General features: G+C 38.4%; 1 protein-coding gene across 1 annotated transcript in view; it reads right to left on the minus strand.

Annotated features, from left to right (window-relative positions):
- ANO4 (anoctamin 4) overlaps nucleotides 1-22,289 on the minus strand; it is a 227,783-nt gene that overhangs the window by 17,136 nt on the left and 188,358 nt on the right. The window contains exons 21-23 of the mRNA XM_060112423.1: nucleotides 13,423-13,575; nucleotides 11,895-12,042; nucleotides 5,125-5,244 (exon numbers count right to left, since the gene is read on the minus strand). Coding sequence (XP_059968406.1) covers nucleotides 5,125-5,244; nucleotides 11,895-12,042; nucleotides 13,423-13,575 — 421 coding nt within the window. The remainder of the gene's footprint in view (nucleotides 1-5,124; nucleotides 5,245-11,894; nucleotides 12,043-13,422; nucleotides 13,576-22,289) is intronic.

Consider the following 22,289-nt stretch of genomic DNA (forward strand, 5'->3'; position numbering starts at 1 on the left):
TATGTATAGTATCATGTCATCTGCAAACAGTGACAGTTTTACTTCTTTTCCAATTTGGTTTTCTTTTCTTTCTTTTTCTTCTCTGATTGCCGTGGCTAGGACTTACAAAACTATCTTGAATAATAGTGGTGAGAGTGGACATCCTTGTCTTGTTCCTGACCTTAGAGGAAATGCTTTCAGTTTTTCACCATTGAAAATGAAGTTTGCTGTGGGTTTGTCGTAAATGGCTTTTATTATGTTGAGGTAGGTTCCCTCTGTGCCCACTTTCTGGAGAGTTTTTATCATAAATGGGTGTTGAATTTTGTCAAAAGCTTTTTCTGCATCTATTGAGATGATCATATGGTTTTTATTCTTCAATTTGTTAACATCGTGTATCACACTGATTGACTTGCATATACTGAAGACTCCTTGCATCCCTGAGAGAAATCCCACATGATTATGGTGTATGATCCTTTTAATGTGTTGTTGGATTTTGTTTGCTAGTAGTTTGTTGAGGACTTTTGCATCTATATTCATCAGTGGTATTGGTCTCTAATTTTCTTTTTTGTAATATCTTTGTCTGGTGTTGGTATCAGGGTGATGGTGTCCTTATAGAATGAGTTTGGGAGTGTTCCTTCCTCGCCGTTTTTTGGAAGAGTTTGAGAAGGATGTTTGATAGAATTCACCTGTGAAGCCATCTGGTCCTGGGCTTTTGTTTGTTGGAAGATTTTTAATCACAGTTTCAATTTCATTACTTGTGATTGGTCTGTTCGTATTTTCTATTTCTTCTTGGTTCAGTCTTGGAAGGTTATACCTTTGTAAGAATTTGTCCATTTCTTCCAGGTTGTCAATTTTGGGGGCATAGAGTTGCTTGTAGTAGTCTCTTGTGATGCTTTGTATTTCTGTGGTGCCTGTTTAACTTCTCCTTTTTCATTTCTAATTTTATTGATTTGAGTCCTTTCCCTCTTTTTCTTGATAAGTCTGGCTAAATGTTTATCAATTTTGTTTATCTTCTCAAAGAACCAGCTTTTAGTATTATTGATCTTTGCTATTGTTTTGTTTGTTTCTGTATCATTTATTTCTGCTCTGATCTTTATGATTTCTTTCCTTCTACTAACTTTGGGTTTTGTTTGTTCTTCTTTCTCTAGTTCCTTTAGATGTAAGGTTAGATTGTTTATTTGAGATTTTTCTTGTTTCTTGAGGTAGGATAGGTAGGATTTTATTGCTATAAACTTCCCTCTTAGAACTGCTTTTGCTCCATCCCATAGGTTTTGGATCGTTGTGTTTTCGTTGTCATTTGTCTCTAGGTATTTTTTGATTTCCTCTCTGATTTCTTTAGTGACCTCTTGGTTATTTAGTAATGTATTGTTTAGCCTCCATATGTTTGTGTTTTTACCTTTTTTTCCCCTGTAATTTATTTCTAATCTCATAGTGTTTTGTTCAGAAAAGATGCTTGATATGATTTCAATTTTCTTAAATTTACCAAGCCTTGATTTTTGACCCAACATGTGATCTATCCAGGAGAATGTTCCATGTGCACTTGAGAATAAAGTGTAATCTGCTGTTTTCGGATGTTCTATATATCAGTTAAATCTGTCTGGTCTATAGTGTCATTTAAAGCTTGTGTTTCCTTATTAATTTTCTTGTGGATGATCTGTCCATTGGTGTAAGTGAGGTGTTAAAGTCCCCCACTATTACTGTGTTACTGTTGATTTACTCTTTTATAGCTGTTAGCATTTGCCTTATGTATTGATGTACTCCTATGTTGGGTGCATATATATTTATAATTATTATATTTTCTTCTTGGATTGATCCCTTGATCATTATGTAGTGTGCTTCCTTGTTTCTTGTACTGTTCTTTATTTTAATGTCTATTTGATATGAGTATTGCTACTCCAGCTTTCTTTTGATTTCCATTTGCATGGAATATCTTTTTCCATCTCCTCAGTTTCAGTCTGTATGTGTTCGTAGGTCTGAAGTGGGTCTCTTGTAGACAGCATATGTATAGGTCTCGTTTTTCTATCCATTCAGCAAGCCTGTGTCTTTTGGTTGGAGCATTTAATCCATTCACATTTAAGGTAATTATTGATATGTATGTTCCTATTACCATTTTCTTAATTGTTTTGGGTTTGTTTTTGTAGGTCCTTTCCTTCTCTTGTGTTTCCCACTTAGAAAAGTTCCTTTAGCATTTGTTGTAGAGCTGGTTTGGTGGTGCTGAATTCTCTTAGCATTTGCTTGTCTGTAAAGCTTTTGATTTCTCCGTCGAATCTGAATGAGATCCTTGCTGGGTCAAGTAATTTTGGTTGTAGGTTCTTCCCTTTTATCACTTTAAATATACCGTGCGACTCCTTTCTGGCTTGTACAGTTTCTGCTGAGAAATCAGCTGTTAACCTTATGGGAGTTCCCTTGTATGTTATCTGTCATTTTTCCCTTGTTACTTTTAATAATTTTTCTTTGTCATTAATTTTTGTCAATTTGATTACTGTGTGTCTCGGTGTGTTTCTCCTTGGGTTTATCCTGCCTGGGACTCTCTGTGCTTCCTGCACTTGGGTGGCTATTTCCTTTCCTATGTTAGGGAAGTTTTCGACTATAATCTCTTCAAATATTTTCTTGGGTCCTTTTTCTCTCTCTTTATTTTTTCTGGAACCCATATAATGAGAATGTTGATGCATTTGATTTTGTCCCAGAGGTCTCTTAGGCTGTCTTCATTTCTTTTCATTCTTTTTCTTTATTCTGTTCCACGGCAGTGAATTCCACCATTCTGTTCCAGGTCACTTATCTGTTCTTCTGCCTCAGTTATTCTGCTGTTGATTCCTTCTAGTGTATTTTTCATTTCAGTTATTGTATTGTTCATCTCTGTTTGTTCTTTAATTCTTCTGTCTTTGTTAAACACTTCTTGCATCTTCTCGATCTTTGCCTCCATTCTTTTTCTGAGGGCTTGGATCATCTTCACTATCATTATTCTGAGTTCCTTTTCTGGAAGATTGCCTATCTCCACTTCATTTAGTTGTGTTTCTGGGGTTTCATCTTGTTACTTCATCTGGTACACAGTCCTTTGCCTTTTCATTTTGTCTATCTTTCTGTGAATGTGGTTTTCGTTCCACAGGCTGCAGGATTTTAGTTCTTCTTGCTTCTGCTACCTGCTTTCTGGTGGATGAGGCTATCTAAGAGTGTTGTGCAAGCTTCCTGATTGGAGGAACTGGTGGTGAGTAGAGCTGGGTGTTTCTCTGGTGGGCAGAGCCCAGTAAAACTTTAACCTGCTTGTCTGCTGATGGGTGGGGCTGAGTTCCCTCCCTGTTGGTTGTTTGGCCTGAGGGGACCCAGCACTGGAGCCAGAGGCTCTTTGGTGGGGCTCATGGTGGACTCTGGGAGGGCTCACACCAAGGAGTACTTCCCAGAACCTCTGCTGCCAGTGTCCTTGTCCTCATGGTGAGACACAGCCACCCCCCGCCTCTGCAGGATACCCTCCAACACTAGCAGGTAGGTCTGGTTCAGTCTCCTATGGGGTCACTGCTCCTTCCCCCTGGGTCCTGATAAGCACACTACTTTGTGTGTGCCCTCCAAGAGTGGAGTTTCTGTTTCCCCCAGTCCTGTCGAAGTCCTGCAATCAAATCCTGCTAGCCTTCGAAGTGTGATTCTCTGGGAATTCCTCCTCCCATTGCTAGACCCCCAGATTGGGAAGCATGATGTGGGGTTCAGAACCTTCACTCCAGTGGGTAGACTTCTGTGGTATAATTGTTCTCCAGTTTGTGAGTCACCTACCCAGTGGTTATGGGATTTGATTTTATTGTGATTGCGACCCTCCTACCATCTCACTGGGGCTTCTTTGTCTTTGGATGTGGGGTACCTTTTTTGGTGAGTTACAGTGTCTTCCTATCGATGATTATTCAGCAGTTAGTTGTGATTCTGGTGCTCTCGCAAGAGGGAGGGAGCGCACGTCCTTCCACTCTGCCGACTTGAACCAAATTGCTGCAGCTTCTACATCAGCACTTGCATGTTATGGGTGCTGCTTCTTAAACCTCATGAACTAACCTCTGCTAGCTTCCAACTTTTCTGTAGCTTCCTTACCTCTCCTGGCCCTCACAGAATTGAGAGAGTGAGGGTCTTGCTCTGGATGAAGCTTTGGCTTAAGGGAATGTTTTTTCTGGTTTGATCTTCTGTACAGACCACTAAAACTTTCTTCAGATCATCAGTAAGGCTGTTTCACTTTCTTATCATTTGGGTGTTCACTGGAGTAGCACTTTAACTTTCCTTCAAGAACTTTTCCTTTGCATTCACAACTTGGCAAACTGTTTGGTGGAAGAGGCCTACCTTTTGGCTTATCTCTGCTTTCAGCTTGCCTTCCTTACTAAGCTTAGTCATTTCTAGCTTTTGATTTAAAGTGAGAGATGTGTGGCTTTCCTTTCTCTTAAACACTTAGAGGCCACTGTACGGTTATTAATTGAATTGGCCTAATTTCAATACTGTGTCTCAGGGAAGAGGGGAGCCCACGGAGAGGCAGAGATGGGGAAACAGAGCAGTCAGAACACATTAAGTCCACTGTCTTATATGTGCAGGGTTTGTAGTACCCCAGAACAATTATGATAGTAACATCAAAGATCACTGATCATAGATCACCACAACAAATATAATAATAATGAAAAAATATGAAATATGGCGAGAATTACCAAAACGTGACACAGAGTCACAAAGTGAGCAAATGCTGTTGGAAAAACAGCACTGACAGACTTTCTCGATGCAAGATTGCCACAAACCTTCAATTTTTAACAAATGCAGTATCTGCGAAGTGCACAAAAATGACATATGTCTGTGTGTAACAAATTGTTTTTCTCTTGCTGCTTCAAATATTCTCTCCTTGTCTTAACTTTTGATACTTTAATTATAATGTCTTAGTGGGGGTCTCTTTGGGTTCCTCTTACATGGGCTTCCTGGATCTGGAAGTCTGGGTTTCACCCAGAGATTATGTTTTAATCTGTGTGGGTCACAGCCTCATAAAGAGACTTAAAAATTCTCCAGGGGATTGTAATGCATAATCAAGTTTGAGAACCACAGCTGTAAATCCACTCAGTCGAAAATGGCCACTGTCTGAGCAACACCTCCCCACGGCAGAGCCAGCCCAGCTGAGGCTCAGAGTGCCACACTTACCTACAGTACTTGAGAGGAGTCCCCGAGAACTCACTGCCATCAGACTCAGGCTCAGATCGGTTCTCAAAGTCAGAAATTCGGAATACAGACAAGCTGGCGTTCACATAGCCAACCATGCACCTACAAAAGAAAACAGATTCTCTAATTAGGACTCTGATCTCCTCTGCATCCAATTCACCAAGGCTCTACTTCCTAGAAATCCCTGCAGTTATAGGTGCCTTACTTGGACCTGCCTTGTCACAGTACTCAAGTTGGAATACACTGAAAAGCCCTGGGTATGTTGAACGAAGAACGAGTCATTCTTTTGTTATAGTCCTTTTTGTGCAGAATCATCATCTAGACCATCACTACCCCAATCAGTGCTTCAGTGAAATGGGCAAAAGCATTGCATGATCAGCATAAGTAAGTCACCACTTCTTTCATTGATGACACACATACATATGCACACATAATCACATTCCTTCATTAATGATTATCTATAATTTCTCATAATGCCCTGAATATAACTAGTATGAATATAACCCCCCTCCCAACTCACATCCCATGCTACAGTCATGCTAGATTATGTGCCTTTCACGTATCATATACTTTCATGCCTCTGCTCATGTTGTCTTTTCTCTTGGGATTCCTTACTCATGTTTTACAAGTGGTAATAGTGTTCACCAACTGAGATGTCACCTCTTTTGTGAAAACGTCCTAATCCCCCCAGACAGAAGACTCATTCCCTTCTCTCTGTGGTGCAGCTATATTTACTTCACAATGGCCATATAGCTTATATTAGAGTTGGCTGCATACATGTATGTCTTCTCCTTTGGACTATAGTGGTTTTTTTCTTTTTTGGATGAGAAGAGGTGTGATAAATATTTTGGTATCCTAGGACAGTCTCATGCAGTGTAGGAATCCAGTAAATACTGAATTCAATTTATTTGATTGGAGGAAAATTAAAGTACCAGAGATTCTATCAAGGTCTTGAAGATGGATCAGGAATAAAACTATTGCCTGGACCTCCCAGGGATATAAGCTTCTTGAGGACATGGCTTTCTTTCTGTGTTGGGGAATGGGGGTCAGTATATTACAATACAAAAAACTTGGGCTTTAGGGTCAAATTGTAGCTCTGCTGCTTTCTAGCCATGTGATCTTGGCAAATTATGCAACTCTTTAAGCAACAGAAGTGTCCACCTCATAGGGTCATTGTGGGAGTGAAATGAAATGATATATGTAAAGCAAGTGATATAATGCTTAGCCTATAGCAAGATCTTAATAAATGTGAGTGGTATTATTCATTTTATTTCATGCACCTCGGAGGTCAATAAATATTTAATTATTAATTGAAAGAATAAATCATGGTCTTCAGACTCTCTTCATTAACATGTCTGATGTGATTATCCAAAGTTGCTGAATACCAAACCCAAGTGATAACACAAACATAGTTCTGAGAGCACATAGGTTCTGTGCATGTGTTGTCTTGCTCAAGACAAGTCACTGGTTTCATCGTGGCCTTAAAAGAAATGAACCAAGCAGAAGGACCCATTTGTCAACAGTCACTCATGGGTGAAACCAATGGTCAGTGCGTGTGTAACATGCCCTACTCCCACTGGCAGCAGGCCTCTCCCATCACTCCATAAAAAGATAATTTGAAATGATTTCTCCCTCATCTATGAACTGCCTAGAACATGACATGAAAACAGAAGCTTGATGATGATTAGCTGTCACAGAGAGGGAGCCGGTTTTGTGAAATACAGAATAGGGCAGAGTCTTTTCAGGAGCTCAGCTGTGGGAAGGGAAAGGTGCTCTGGAAACTGGCAAAAGCAGGCCCAGCATTGAAATGGAATAATTACAACCCCTCCTACATTCTTCTCTCAAACAGCAGCCCTGAGCTTTACTAAGATTAAAGCTGCTCATGGCTACTCTGTTAAAAACCTCAGTAGAGAGCCTAAATTTGAATGAAATACCCATCTCACAGGCTGAATACCTTACATTCAAAATAAAAGATAAAAGGGAGACATAGTTGAACTCTTCATTAAGCATATTCATGTAATGTCAGTCATGAATCTAGTTGAAAATGTGCCTTTAGCGGGCATGTACTCCTTCTGGGTGCAAAGCATTACACATGGAACTAATAAGTCTTCCTTCCATATAATTTCCATAATCAAGGAAGAAGAGGAACTGCTAATGCTGAATTTTCTAGGCATTTATCTAATTCTTTTCACTGTGGTAGAATCTTAGCTTGCCAACATCAAACAGTTGAGACCATCATCAATTCAGGGAAATGAGGTTTCCCACACTTCATCATATAGAGTTCAGCCAGTGGCATCCATGGGTCAACTCAGTGACCTATTGTTACATCAGGAAGGTCACAGGCAGCAGCAGATCCCATGTCTGCTAAGTTTGCTGGCAGGAGGTCTATGTATCGTCACTGTGACACACCCCCAGCTCCAGGTGAGACACAGGAAAGACGAGGCTACACTGATGATCAGGGAGAAGTGAGAGGGAAGGAGAAAAAAGTATCAGACAAAGGAAGAGTTTCCTGAGAATATAAAATAATGAAGTCATCAGTTTTCTTAAGGGGTTGGCAGATGGCCTCTAAAGGCATTTCCAAGAAAGAAGATTCAGAAAAATGTCTTATGCAAGGGCAGCATTGTTTGAATGAGAATGCATATGTTTTCCAAGTAACTTCTGAGAAGACATTTATTTAAATGTGAGAATTCTGGTTTTAAAACCATTCATTACTTATTGCTTTCCATCCTTTACTGTGGGGGAAAAGGATGAGCTAGTGATCATTATCACCATTTTCAAGGGAGAGAACAGAATCAGAAGGTGACTTTTGAGTTTGTAGATTCCAGATCAAACTCACTGCAGAGTGTCTTTTTTTTTTTTTACAACTTTATTGGAGTATAATTGCTTCACAATGGTGTGTTAGTTTCTGCTTTATAACAAAGTGAATCAGTTATACATATACATATGTTCCCATATCTCTTCCCTCTTGCATCTCCCTCCCTCCCACCCTCCCTATCCCACCCCTCCAGGCGGTCACAAAGCACCGAGCTGATCTCCCTGTGCTATGCTGCTGCTTCCCACTAGCTAGCTATTTTACGTTTGGTAGTGTATATATGTCCATGCCTCTCTCTCGCTTTGTCACAGCTTACCCTTCCCCCTCCCCATATCCTGAAGTCCATTCTCAAGTAGGTCTGTGTCTTTATTCCTGTTTTACCCCTAGGTTCTTCATGACATTTTTTTTCCCTTAAATTCCATATATATGTGTTAGCATACGGTATTTGTCTTCTCTTTCTGACTTACTTCACTCTGTATGACAGACTCTAGGTCTATCCACCTCATTACAAATAGCTCAATGTCGTTTCTTTTTATGGCTGAGTGATATTCCATTGTATATATGTGCCACATCTGCTTTGAATTCTACTAAATTTGCTTTTGAGGTTTTAGGCATTGTGACTCAAATAGCATGGGGATAGGGTTGAAAGGGCAAAAGAGCAAGGGGAAATAAGGTCAGGTTTGTGCATTTTAATCAGACATGCTTTGTAGAAAACAAATGACTAATTTATTTATAGGTTAATTTGTAGATAACTTTATAGGTAATAAATTAGGCTAGTGAGATAAGCACAGAAGAAAGTGGACTTCCGACTTCTTGCATTGAAAATGTCAGACATTATGAAATAAGAAGAGTAGCCCTCTGTAACCATAAGCTTTATCTTCTGAAATACAACTTTGCAATTGGTTTTGGTGTTGATCAATTTAATAGATTTATAGCTCATATAAATACATTATTTATAGTTCATTAAGATATTTGTAGCTCATTCTGTGAAAATTCGAGCACTGTGTCCTTGATCAAATCTCTAACTCCTTATGGTATAACTATTTTTACAGGAAAATCAGCTTGATTTATACCACTAGATCAGGTATATACCTCACAGTAATTTTCTAAGGCCTGCATATATCCTTAGAGAATGTTCCCAAACTCTAATCCATGTCTACCTGATAACAAAGTAATTAGTTTATTGCATTCATTGAGGGTGAGGGATCAAACTGGTTATTTGTGCTTTCTGGAAAAAAAAAATTAGTTTGCTGATTGAAATTTTAACTCTGATTGACAGAACAATTTTATAATATACACCTTCAACTTGACCTCACAATTTCTGTCTCCTGATGTCTGCCCAGAGGTGATTTTAGTTCTCTAAGCTCTTTCTAAAGGACCCTTGGGAAGATACCCTGAAAGACGAAGTGACTTCATTTTGTAGGCAATGAACAACACTCTGATCACTGGCAGCTGGAAAGACAGAATGTCTTAAGAGGGAAGATGAAAACATTTGAAAAATTCTTGTGTATCCGCTGTGTGGAGACCACTGCCTCAAACCACAGTATTCCTTTCACGTACAGATCTGGCTGAAAAATGAGAATGTCTTCCCCACTGTGCTGCTAAAGACTCGTCTGCTGAGCAGACGAGTGTTGAGACTGGTGGGAATGCGCAGCCAGGAATAACTGAAGCACGCTGTCATAGGGACACAGGGCCTGTGAACTGAATGACCCTGGACACAGGAGTGAAATTCTCATCCATGGAGGAGCCAGGGAAACCTGTAAGGTGAGGGAAGCCTGGAGTTCTGGAGAAAGGTGACTGGTTGGTTGGAATACTGTTGATTTAGGGTCAATTTAAATTGAAATATGGCATTTCCACAGCCGGATTTAATCTAAGTGGGATCTCACTCTGACTGCACATGCTACCTTAAAAGCCTATGACGTCTAAAATTTGACAGTGCTGCTCCTCTATGAGTTCAGTCATCTCTGAAGCATTTTTAAACTGGAAAAAGAAAAAAACCTAAAAAGGATAATAGAGTAGCTGATGGGGCAGAAAATAAGATTCATGAAGAAACATACACAAATGTAACTATTTGAAAATGAGAAAAACGACTAATGGATTAGAAGATAAAAAGTAGACCTACAAATATTGAAGGTAGCAACAGGCTCTTAAGAGAAACATTGTTAAAAAAAAAAAAAGGCCCAAAGAGCTCAGTAAAACTGAATTAAGGAGGCTATTTAGAGAAATTCTAATCACCATTAAACATTGTCTTAAATCTAATAGGCTGTCAAAATTCTAAAGCTTTGATTCATTATCAACTGCACATAAATGTTCCCACTTTATTTTTTGGTTTCCTCCAGAACAAGACAGGTATTACCATATTTGAAGTAGCGGAAGAATGGAAGTAACCATCAAGATTTAAATGCCAGGGAGTTGACTGTTAGATGAGTTGGATAAGCCCTTATTGGCAAGGGCCCCGAGGGCTATGAGGTTCAGGATGAAGGGCACTGTCTGAGTCTAGGCTTTACCTTTGTGTGGGCTCCATCAGTTACTCTGCCTTGTGATTATGGATTTAACCTCTCTCAATCTCTTTATGCTCTTCAAAGCGAGGCTAATAATGCATATCCCGCTACCCGCGTTGTTTTGAGAATCAAATGAAAAACATACATGAAAGTGGTTTGAACAAAGGTAAGCTTTTCTAGGCTGAGTCAAGCAGAGAATGTTCACAACAGTTACAGGTAGAAAGAAATGCATGCATAGTACAATGTAAGTCTTTAAATTTCTCTTGAAATGGGATGGTATGCTCACAGTGGCTAGATAATTCACCTTTAATGGCCACGTGGTTAGTGAAGAACTTTATAGAAGCTTCCTCAAATAGCTGGATTGTGAGCTTTATCTCATTCAGTTATCTATGCCTTAGAGCATTTATGTAGGATGAATAATGAAATTGGACCTAGGTCAGGTGTGTATAAATTTAGCTGACTTGATCTGGTGGCACTGTACTCCTTGGGGGCTGATGGAACTACACTGGCTATAGAGGATGAATTAGTTTGGCTCAGACTAGTAAACTAAGAGGCAGGGCTGCTTGTAGGAATATGCAGGAGCCTAAGTGATATGACTTCTGGGGAACCAGAAGGACCCTATGATCCCAACACACATTCCACTCTGACCTACAGACATTTAAATCCCACAGTTAATTATATTATTTTGACATTAGCCAAACAGGGTTGTTTTATTTTTTCCCATTAAAGTATGTTGGGACTTTTTACCTTTTTTCCAAGGGTGTAGGAATGAAAGCTAGGGGACATGTTATAATTTTGCCAAGGCTTTAGCTGACCAGAAATACAGAGCCTTGGTTTTGGGAACCATTGAGGTGATGCCATAGTATTGATCTCTCAGCAAGTTAAGTTTACCCAATTTGCCTGTGGTAATATAGACACTGGTCAAGTCCATAGCCAGGAAAGAATCATTCAGTTACTTATTCCACAAATATTTATGGAATACCTTGTGAGTACTTGGCACATGATTGCACATTTCCCATGTAAAGTTTGCAGAGTCTACACATGACACAAGAGGAATCAAATTATAACTATACTTTTATAAACTCATAAAAATGGCATAACTATACATCATGGAACACTTTTTTTGCTACACACATTAGCATACCACACACTTCTGAATTCATGGTGAGCAGGAGGGGGGAAAATGATTATTTGCTTTTCTCACATTGGATTCCACCTAAAACTTCTATGACTTGTATGACTTCCAACCCTTCAATAGATCAGAATGTGTTTTCTTTGGCCAAAAGTGTTATTGTATCATATTTCCACCTCCCCACTACAGGCCTTCCGTCCTGGACTTGTGTCCCATGTACTCCAATGCAGAGGCTTCTGACTGAGTGTCCAACAGCACATAATGGCTAGGAAATGAGGATTTCATGATGGCTTTATGGCACACTTACTTTTGCCCGGCTTCTCCTTGGCCTGCACAAGGTCCATACTTATAAGCGTACACCAAGCGAGGGATAAAGTCAGATGTGATCGCTATGACAAATGCATTTGTAATAACAGAGAGAATTCCAATGCCTTCAAGAATTCCATACCAAATTCCTATTCAAAGAGAAGTGTTGAATTAATTCCAGAACAACAGCAGAGGTGATAACTGTAAAAACAACTGGGGTAATTCATTTTCAATAGTCCTTTTCACAGGTCCTTCCACCATCCCAAATACTGATTCTTGCAACCAGGAAGAAGAATTTGTACCTTCAAAAACCTTGGCATTGAAGGAGTTTGCATGGAAGTGCCCATGCTCATGACTTAAAAATCAGTCGGGTTCAGATATAAGTAGAGAATTCTGGTCAATGATAAGGCACCAAACACTATCTGATAAGATTGGCACATGCAATGTCAAGATGCCACCAGACTGGGAGCTCCTTGGGGGTACCTATAGGGTCTCTCCAGTCAATCTTTATGGACCAAGTTCCTGATGCACTGACCCAGAGCAGGTGCTCATTGAGTGTGTTTGTTTCATTGGGACGTTCAAAGACCGCTGAGTTAAGCATATACACACTGAATTCTCTTCTACACACACTGGCTGAGCACCTGCCTGCTCTATCCTAAGCACTGGATGCAGAAATGAATAAAAGACAGTCTCTGATCTCTGCCAGCTTTTGAGAGGCTGCACCTGATTCAACTCAGCATCTCTAGTCAAAAACCAAAGGCCATCTCTGCCTCTATAAAAACTAGATCATACTTCCTATGACTCAGGCAAACATTTAGGAAAGAGCAAAACAAAGTTAAGCAAATGGGAGATCTACTTTAAAAAGGAAATAGATGGTAATAAATCAAATTTTTAGATTCCAAAGTCTTAGGATAGAAACAACCAAATTGAGAATCTATTTAAGCACAAATTCTCTAGCACTGGAAATTATAAATTTCAAAATAGGTAGCTGTACTTGTTATCTAATATTATTATTATTTATTTATTTATTTATTTATTTTTGCTGTGTTGGGTCTTCGTTTCTGTGCGAGGGCTTTCTCTAGTTGTGGCAAGCGGGGGCCACTCTTCATCGCGGTGCGCAGGCCTCTCACTATCGCGGCCTCTCTTGTCGCGGAGCACAGGCTCCAGACGCGCAGGCTCAGTAGTTGTGGCTCATGGGCTTAGTTGCTCCGTGGCATATGGGATCCTCCCAGACCAGGGCTCGAACCCATGTCTCCTGCATTAGCAGGCAGATTCTCAACCACTGCGCCACCATGAAAGCCCTGTCTGGGCTCGAACCCGTGTCTCCTGCATTAGCAGGCAGATTCTCAACCACTGCGCCACCATGAAAGCCCTATCTAATATTATTTAAAGCTAACAATTATTCTTTTGTGAGAGTTAGCTGAGTCATCTTACATGGAAACCAAATGTAAAAATCTAAAGCTGGTAGCTGTTTTATTTTATCTACCAGGTGGTTAATATCTTTTAAAAACACCCAAAATCCTACTTACCTATGTCTTTGGCCCTTGAAGCTAAAGGTCGCCTCCACTGTGTGACAAATTTATAAGCGTCAAGTCGAATTTCAATTATATTATTCAGTAAGGCCAGAAGTGGTGCTAGGGGAAAAGCTGCCACAAAGATAGTTGTAAATCCAAACTGGAGAACTAGGGAAGGAAAAAGAACAAAGAGTATTGGTTTTCCAGTACTATTTTCAAAAGGATAATAATTTGAATGTGTCATTGTTTTAACCCATATTTTTCCCCAAAGCACAGGGAACATCTCTTCTAGAAAGACGGCCAGGACACTTGAAAAAGAGGTACTCCCTGAGCCTGAAAGCAGTGGCATCCTAGGAGCAATGATCATACCTAGAGTCCAGAGCTTGTTTTCTAAATACCATTCTCTAATAAAAGGAACCAGGGCTCCTTAGAGAAATGTTTGATTACAGAGCTATGGCAGGGAAAAGACAAGATTAGTCTGGAATATCTTGTGATGCCAGAAAGTTAGGAAGTGCTTGAGAAATGATGGGGACACATCAATAGGACACAGGATAAACTTGAAGGAGGTCCCAATGGCCAAAGCTGGAAAAATTTGTATAACAAAATAAATAAGGATAGTATTGGATTACAACCCAAAGACCAAGTATCCAAGTCCATACTGAAATAAATACAAGTATAAATATATACTGAAATAAATAAATGGGGGGAAAGGGACAGCTCTTTCTTATGACAGAATTCTAATTAATAAATGTAGAAGGAATGACTAAAAATAGAAAATCACCAGTAGTCAGACACCACAGTAGTAATTGTTGCAGGCAAGAGCCATCAAAGAATGCTAAAATTAGGGGAAATTATATGGAAAAAAATGATTTTTACATTCTCAAAGTATCTCCCTACATGTTAGTAATTAAAAGGAAAAAATATGTTTACTATGGAGAAAGCTGATAGACATCACCTTAACTGAGTGATCCAAGTTAATACCACCAGTAATAAGACATATTGACATCATACCCCCAAGATGGTGTACTGAGGAGGCTACAATATCCTTTCTGTGGAATTTTTGCCAAAAATGCATAACCTCAACCTAATCATGAGAAACCATTAGATAAACCCAAATGGACCTTCTACAAAACTAGTAGTCTTAAAATAAGTTAAGATCGTGAAAAAGACAGAACTGTCATAGAATGGAGGGAACAAGGAGATGCAACCTAATGCAATGTTGGATGCTGGAATGGGTCATGAACAAGAAAAAAAGACAGTGGAAAACAGGCAATATTCAAATAAGGTAATTAGTTAACAGTACTGTATTAATGTTAATTTTCTGGCTTCAATATGTATGTAAGATGTTAACCTTATGAGAAACAAGGTGAAGAGTATTTAGGAACTCTGTACTATGTTTGCAACTTCGCAAAATAAAAAGTTTTAAAAAAGGCAGTGCCTGACGCAAAACAAGCAGATGGCATAATTGAAAAAAATTTAAAAGCACTTGGCTGAATGAATGACTGCATATTTTCTACTGTTTTTACTTTTAAAACCTTATTTTAGAAAGTAACAACAAAACAATGACTAACACATGCACCATTTTCTATGTAACAGGCACTGTTCTAATTACTTCACCTATTTTAACTCAATTTTCACAACCACTCTATTTGGATACTATTATTATCCTTATCTTACAGCTGAGGAAACTGAGGCACAAAGAAGTCAAGTAATTTGCCCAAGACACATCACTAAGAAGCAATTCTAACATGGGTGATATGGTCCCAGAGTCCTGAAGAGTCCATTTACCTCATCTCTCTGATACTGCCACCTCCAGGGTATCCCCCATCTTTGGTTACATTCATACTCAGTGACTATGCTGGTTGGCACTTCACCCACCAATAGACACAGGCATTCCCTTCAGTTTTTCCCTTGGTTCCACTTTTCTCCTGACTTCCCTCTTTCCTTGGGTGAGTCCATCTGCTCTCATGACTTTATTATCTGTCTGATGAGGTTTCCCAATTCTCTCTCTCTCTAACCCTGACCAGTTGTCTGCTGCTACGCTACAGAAGCAGCACTTTCCAAACCAATCTCTCAATCTCATCCTTAAACCTGCTCCACCTTTCATGTCCCTCTTCCCCACCTCCCCTCGGAGCTGTCTTACATAAAAACCAGCTTTTAGCTAGCTCAGCCTTGAGAACTAATAGCCTCCAAGTCCCCAAAATTAATTACCCTTCAAAAATGTCTCTCATCTCTCCCTCCTCTCCACTGTCCCCAAATCAGACTCTGATTCTCTAACTGGCTTCTCTGCCTCAGGCTTTCTCCTCCTTCCCCCATTGCCCTACTATTAACGTTGGTTAAAGCCCATCACTCATCACCTTCCTACTCAAAATGTTTCAGTTGGTTCTTGTTGCCTGTAGACTAAATCCCCAACTTTTTCCATGCCATTCAAGTGTCTTCCAAACCTCATGTCCAAACATGCCCCATGACCCAGACAGGTGTCCCAAACAATCCTCTGCCCATCCACACTACACTTCTATTTTTATGGGGTCATGTCATGTACTTAGTGTTTCTGTTCATACTCTGGTGAAATTCTATTCTTTCTCCAAGTGTGAGCTCAAGTGTGCCCTCTTCTGGGCACATTTCATTAACTACTGCTTCCTCTGTAGCTCCCACAACTCTGCTTATCATCATAGAGCTTATTTTGTCTTAATTTTATGGCTCTTTACCTGTATAGTATCAGGTCTTATGTTTAAGTCTTTGATCCAATTAGAGTTCTTTTTGTGAGTGGTGTAAGATAGGGGTTCAATTTCATTGTTCTGCATGTGTTTATCCAGTTTTTTCAACACTATTTGTTGAAGAGACTATTCTTTCCTCATTGGGTATTCTTGGCTCTCTTGTCAACAAGTAGTTGACCACATATGCGGAGGGTTTAATTCTGGGCTCTGTATTCTGTTCTAATGGTCTATATGTCTAATTTTATGCCAGTACTGTACTGTTTTTATATTACTCTAGCTTTGTAGTATAGTTTGAAGTCAGTAAGTGTGATACTTTTGGATTTGTTTTTTCTCCTTAGGATTTCCTTGGATATTTGGAGTCTTTTGTGGTTCCATACAAATTTTAGGATTGTTTTTTCTATTTCTGTGGTGAATGCCCTTGATATTTTGATAGAGATTGTGTTGAATCTATAGATCAGTTTGGGTAATATGGACATTTTACAATATTCTTCCAATCCATGAACATGAGATGTTTTTCCATTTGTTTGTGTCTTCTTCAATTTCTTTCAGCAAAGTCTTGTAGTTTTTGTTATACAGATCTTTCACTTCCTTGGTTAAATTTATTCCTAGGTATTTTATTGTTTTTGATGCTATTGTTTATGGGGCAATTTCTTTGTCAGATACTTCATTGTTGGTATACAGAAATGCAGCTGATTTCTGTATGTTGATTTTATATCCTGCAATTTTATGAAATTTGTTGATTACTTCCAACAGTTCTTTGAGTCTTTGGGATTTTTGCATGTAAAATCATATCATCTGCAAATAGTGATAATTTTACTTCTTCCTTTCTGATTTGGATGACTTTTATTTATTTGTTTTACTTAATTACTCTAGCTAGGACTTTCAGTATTATATTGAATAAGAGTGATGGGAGTGGGCATTCTTGTCTTGTTCCTGATGTTAGAGGAAATTTTTTCAATTTTCTCCATTGAGTATAATGTTAACTGTGAGTTTGTTGTGCGTGGCCTTTACTATGTTAAAGTATGTTTGTTCTATGCCCAATCTGTCAAGATTTTTATCATGAAAGGATGTTGAATTTTGCAAATGCTTTTCCTGCATTTATTGAGATAATCATGATTTTTATATTTTATTCTATTTTTTGTTTTGGTAGTACAAGATCTTTTTAATAATTAGAATCAAAGCCTGTCCTGAAACTCAAGTCCACTTAATTCCAAAACCACTTAAAATTTTAATGGAAGGAGGGACAAGATGTCCCCAAACAAGAATAAGATGGTGTTTATCAAAACAGTTTTGGACCTACTCAGGGCTTCAACTCCGAACCATAGTTTTGGGGAAAAAAAAAATAAGACAAAATGTGTCATTTCCTAGAAGAGTCTAAAGTGGAGTTGTCAGTTATCTGCTTTTAGCATTAGAGGATTTTTTTTTCTGGTATATATTCTTTTAGTGTATTTAATATTCTGCATGCACACATACAGATATTATTGCAAAAATATGAAAATCTATTTTATAGTCTTCATCAAATGATCACGTTATTGTGATTGCTTATTTAGTTGTCTCTCCTACCAGGAAGGCAGGAATAATATCTCACTTACCATCCATCACTCTTCTACTACCTAGCATAAGACCTAGCACAGGAAGACAGATATATGATAATGCATACATCTAGGAATTTTTATAAATATGCCAAATTGCCCTTGTGGCAGTTGTACCAATTTAAAAACCCACAAGCAATTACGAGAAGTTCATTTCCCTTCGTTCTTCGCAAAACCTCATCTTATAACTTTTAAAGAATTGTTGCCATTTTGATGGGATTAATTTGTCTCTCATTTTTCTTTCTTTTTTTTTTCACACACACACGGTACTTTATTTTTACAAGAGATAAATAAACTGACACCAAGCATTGTAAGTGGATAACCACAACAAAAGCAACAGTGATTGCAATTACCAAACATGAAACACACTCATACTATGTCAAAATATTGACATTCAGTCCAGTAATCCTCCACTGTAACAGCTCCTTTACTTTGCAGTGAAAATTGATTTGTATATTTTTTGCCTCTGAGTCCTTGTGGGATTTTTTTTATTCAAACAGAAAGTCACAAAAATTAATAATCATCCTCATCAGTTCACTCAGTCCTGTGTAATTAATTTTTTTTCATCTTGAACTTTTGTTAGCACTTTTATGAATTCATCAGTTTTCCATAGAGTTCTGAAAATGCTTATTCATTCAGTTCAGCAGTATAGTCAGTTACCAGAAACCTGTACTTGTCAGAGTCTTTTCCAAGAGTTCTTGAAGATGAAACCCTTTTATAGGAACGTTTTTGCAAAAGCATCAGAGTACACCCAGAACTGTCTGTAAATGACAAAAGACTTAAAAATGACCATGGTTAAAGATTTGATGAAAGTGCATAATAATGCAATCGACAAGGAAATTTTAGTTATTTCTGAGATACATTTTAAAGTAATAACAAGACTTATGACTTATAACATTATACCAGAATATATAAGGTTTTTAGAAATTTCATGTAATGTCTGAAACATTTACATTAACATATTTCCATACAAATAACCCAAAGAAAGTTTAGTATTAGTTGTTCTTTTTTGTTTGTTCATTTGTTTTTATACTGCACGTTCTTATTAGTCATCAGTTTTATACACATCAGTGTATACATGTCAATCCCAATGGCCCAATTCAGCACACCACCATCCCCACCCCACTGTGGTTTCCCCCCCTTGGTGTCCATATGTTTGTTCTCTACATCTGTATCTCAACTTCTGCCTTGCAAACCGGTTCATCTGTACCATTTTTCTAGGTTCCACGTACATGAGTTAATATATGATATTTGTTTTTCTCTTTCTGACTTACTTCACTCTGTATGACAGTCTCTAGAACCATACATGTCTCAACAAATGACTCAACTTAGTTCCTTTTAATGGCTGAGTAATATTCCATTGTATATATGTACCACCTCTTCTTTATCCATTTGTCTGTCAGGGGGCATTTAGGTTGCTTCCATGACCTGGCTATTGTAAATAATGCTGCAGTGAACATTGGGGTGCATGTGTCTTTTTGAATTATGGTTTTCTCTGGGTATATGCCCAGTAGTGGGATTGCTCGATCATATGGTAATTCTATTTTTAGTTTTTTAAGGAGCCTCCATACTGTTCTCCATAGTGGCTGTATCAATTTACATTCCCACCAACAGTGCAAGAGGGTTCCCTTTTCTCCACACCTTCTCCAGCATTTGTTGTTTGTAGATTTTCTGATGATGCCCATTCTAACTGGTGTGAGGTGATACCTCATTGTAGTTTTGATTTGCATTTCTCTAATAATTAGTGAGGTTGAGCAGCTTTTCATGTGTTTCTTGGCCATTTGTATGTCTTCTTTGGAGAAATGTCTATTTAGCTCTTCTGCCTATTTTGGATTGGGTTGTTAGTTTCTTTAATATTGAGCTGCATGAGCTGTTTATATGTTTTGGAGATTAATCCTCTGTCCATTGATTCATTCGCAAATATTTTCTCCCATTCTGAGGGTTGTCTTTTCGTCTTCTTTATGGTTTCCATTGCTGTGCAAAAGCTTTGAAGTTTCATTAGGTCCCATTTGTTTATTTTTGTTTTTATTTCCATTACTGTAGGAGGCGGATCAAAAAAGATCTTGCTGTGATTTATGTCAAAGAGTGTTCTTCCTATGTTTTCCCAGCACCACTTATTGAAGAGACTTTCTCCATTGCATATCTTTGCCTCCTTTGTCATAGATTAGTTGACCATAGGTGCATGGGTTTATCTCTGGGATTTCTATCTTGTTCCATTGATCTATATTTCTGTTTTTGTGCCAGTACCATATTGTCTTGATTACTGTAGCTTTGTAGTATAGTCTGAAGTCTGGGAGCCTGATTGCTTGAGCTCCATTTTTTTCCCTCAAGACTGCTTTGGCTATTCGGGGTCTTTTGTGTCTCCGTACAAATTTTAAGATGAGTTGTTCTAGTTCCATAAAAAATGCCATTGGTAATTTGACAGGGATTGCATTGAATCTGTAGATTGCTTTGGGTAGTATAATCATTTTCACAATATTGATTCTTCCAATCCAACAGCATGGTATATCTCTCCATCTGTTTGTATCATCTTTAATTTCTTTCATCAGTGTCTTATAGTTTTCAGCATACAGGTCTTTTGTCTCCCTAGGTAGGTTTATTCCGAGGTATTTTATTCTTTTTGTTGCAAAGGTAAATGGGAGTGTTTCTGTAATTTCTCTTTCAGATTTTTCATCATTAGTGTATAGAAAGGCCAGAGATTCCTGTGCATTAATTTTGTATCCTACAACTTGGCCAAATTCACTGATTAGCTCTAGTAGTTTTCTGGTGGCATCTTTAGGATTCTCTATGTATAGTATCATGTCATCTGCAAATAGTGACAGTATTACTTCTTCTTTTCCAATTTGTATTCCTTCCATTTCTTTTTCATCTCTGATTTCCATGTCTAGGACTTCCAAAACTATGTTGAATAATAGTGGTGAGAGTGGACATTCTTGTCTTGTTCCTGACCTTAGAGGAAATGCTTTCAGTTTTTCACCATTGAGAGTGATGTTTGCTGTGGGTTTGTCGTATATGGCCTTTATTATGTTGAGGTAGGTTCCCTCTGTGCCCACTTTCTGGAGAGTTTTTATCATAAATGGGTGTTGAATTTTGTCAAAAGCTTTTTCTGCATCTATTGAGATGATCATATGGTTTTTATTCTTCAATTTGTTAATACAGTGTATCCCATTGATTGATTTGTTTATATTGAAGAATCCTTGCATCCCTGGGATAAATCTCACTTGATCATGGTATATGATCCTTTTAATTTGTTGTTGGATTCTGTTTGCTAGTATTTTGTTGAGGATTTTTGCATCTATATTCATCAGTGATATTGGTCTCTAATTTTCTTTTTTTGTAGTACCTTTGTCTGGTTTTGGTATCAGGGTGATGGTGGCCTCAGAATGAGTTTGGGAGTGTTCCTTCCTCTGCAGTGTTTTGGAAGAGGTTGAGAAGGATGGGTGTTAGTTCTTCTCTAAATGTTTGATAGAATTCACCTGTGAAGCCATCTGGTCCTGGACTTCTGTTTGTTGGAAGATTTTTAATCACAGTTTCAATTTCATTAGTTGTGATTGATCTGTTCATATTTTCTGTTTCTTCCTGGTTCAGTCTTGGAAGGTTATACCTTTCTAAGAATTTGTCCATTTCTTCCAGGTTGTCCATTTTATTGGCATAGAGTTGCTTGTAGTAGTCTCTTAGGATGCTTTGTATTTCTGTGGTGTCTGTTGTAACTTCTCCTTTTTCATTTCTAATTTTATTGATTTGAGTCCTCTCCCTCTTTTTCTTGATGAGTCTGGCTAATGGTTTATCAATTTTGTTTATCTTCTCAAAGAACCAGCTTTTAGTTTTATTGACCTTTGCTATTGTTTTCTTTGTTTCTGTTTCATTTATTTCTGCTCTGATGTTTATGATTTCTTTCCTTCTGCTAACTTTGGATTTTCTTTGTTCTTGTTTCTCTAGTTGCTTTAGGTGTAAGGTTAGATTGTTTACTTGAGATTTTTCTTGTTTCTTGAGGTAGGCTTGTATAGCTATATATACAAGCTTGTATACCTTGTATAGCTTCCCTCTTAGAATTGCTTTTGCTGCGTCCCATAGGTTTGGGATCATTGTGTTTTCATTGTCATTTGTCTCGAGGTATTTTTTGATTTCCTCTTTGATTTCTTCAGTGATCTCTTGTTTATTTAGTAACGTATTGTTTAGCCTCCATGTGTTTGTGTTTTTTACTTTTTTTCGCCTGTAATTCATTTCTAATCTCATAGCGTTGTGGTCAGAAAAGATGCTTGATATGATTTCAATTTTCTTAAATTTACTGAGGCTTGATTTTTTTTTTTTTTTATTTTGCGGTACGCGGGCCTCTCACTGTTGTGGCCTCTCCCGTTGCGGAGCACAGGCTGCAGACGTGCAGGCTCAGCGGCCATGGCTCACTGGTCTAGCCGCTCCGCGGCATGTGGGATCTTCCCGGACCGGGGCATGAACCCGTGTCCCCTGCATCTGCAGTCGGACTCTCAACCACTGCACCACCAGGGAAGCCCCGAGGCTTGATTTTTGACCCATGATGTGATCTGTCCTGGAAGATGTTCCATGCGCACTTGAG

Source organism: Mesoplodon densirostris, chromosome 11 (genome assembly GCF_025265405.1).
Source record: "Mesoplodon densirostris isolate mMesDen1 chromosome 11, mMesDen1 primary haplotype, whole genome shotgun sequence".
Lineage (NCBI taxonomy): Eukaryota > Metazoa > Chordata > Mammalia > Artiodactyla > Ziphiidae > Mesoplodon > Mesoplodon densirostris.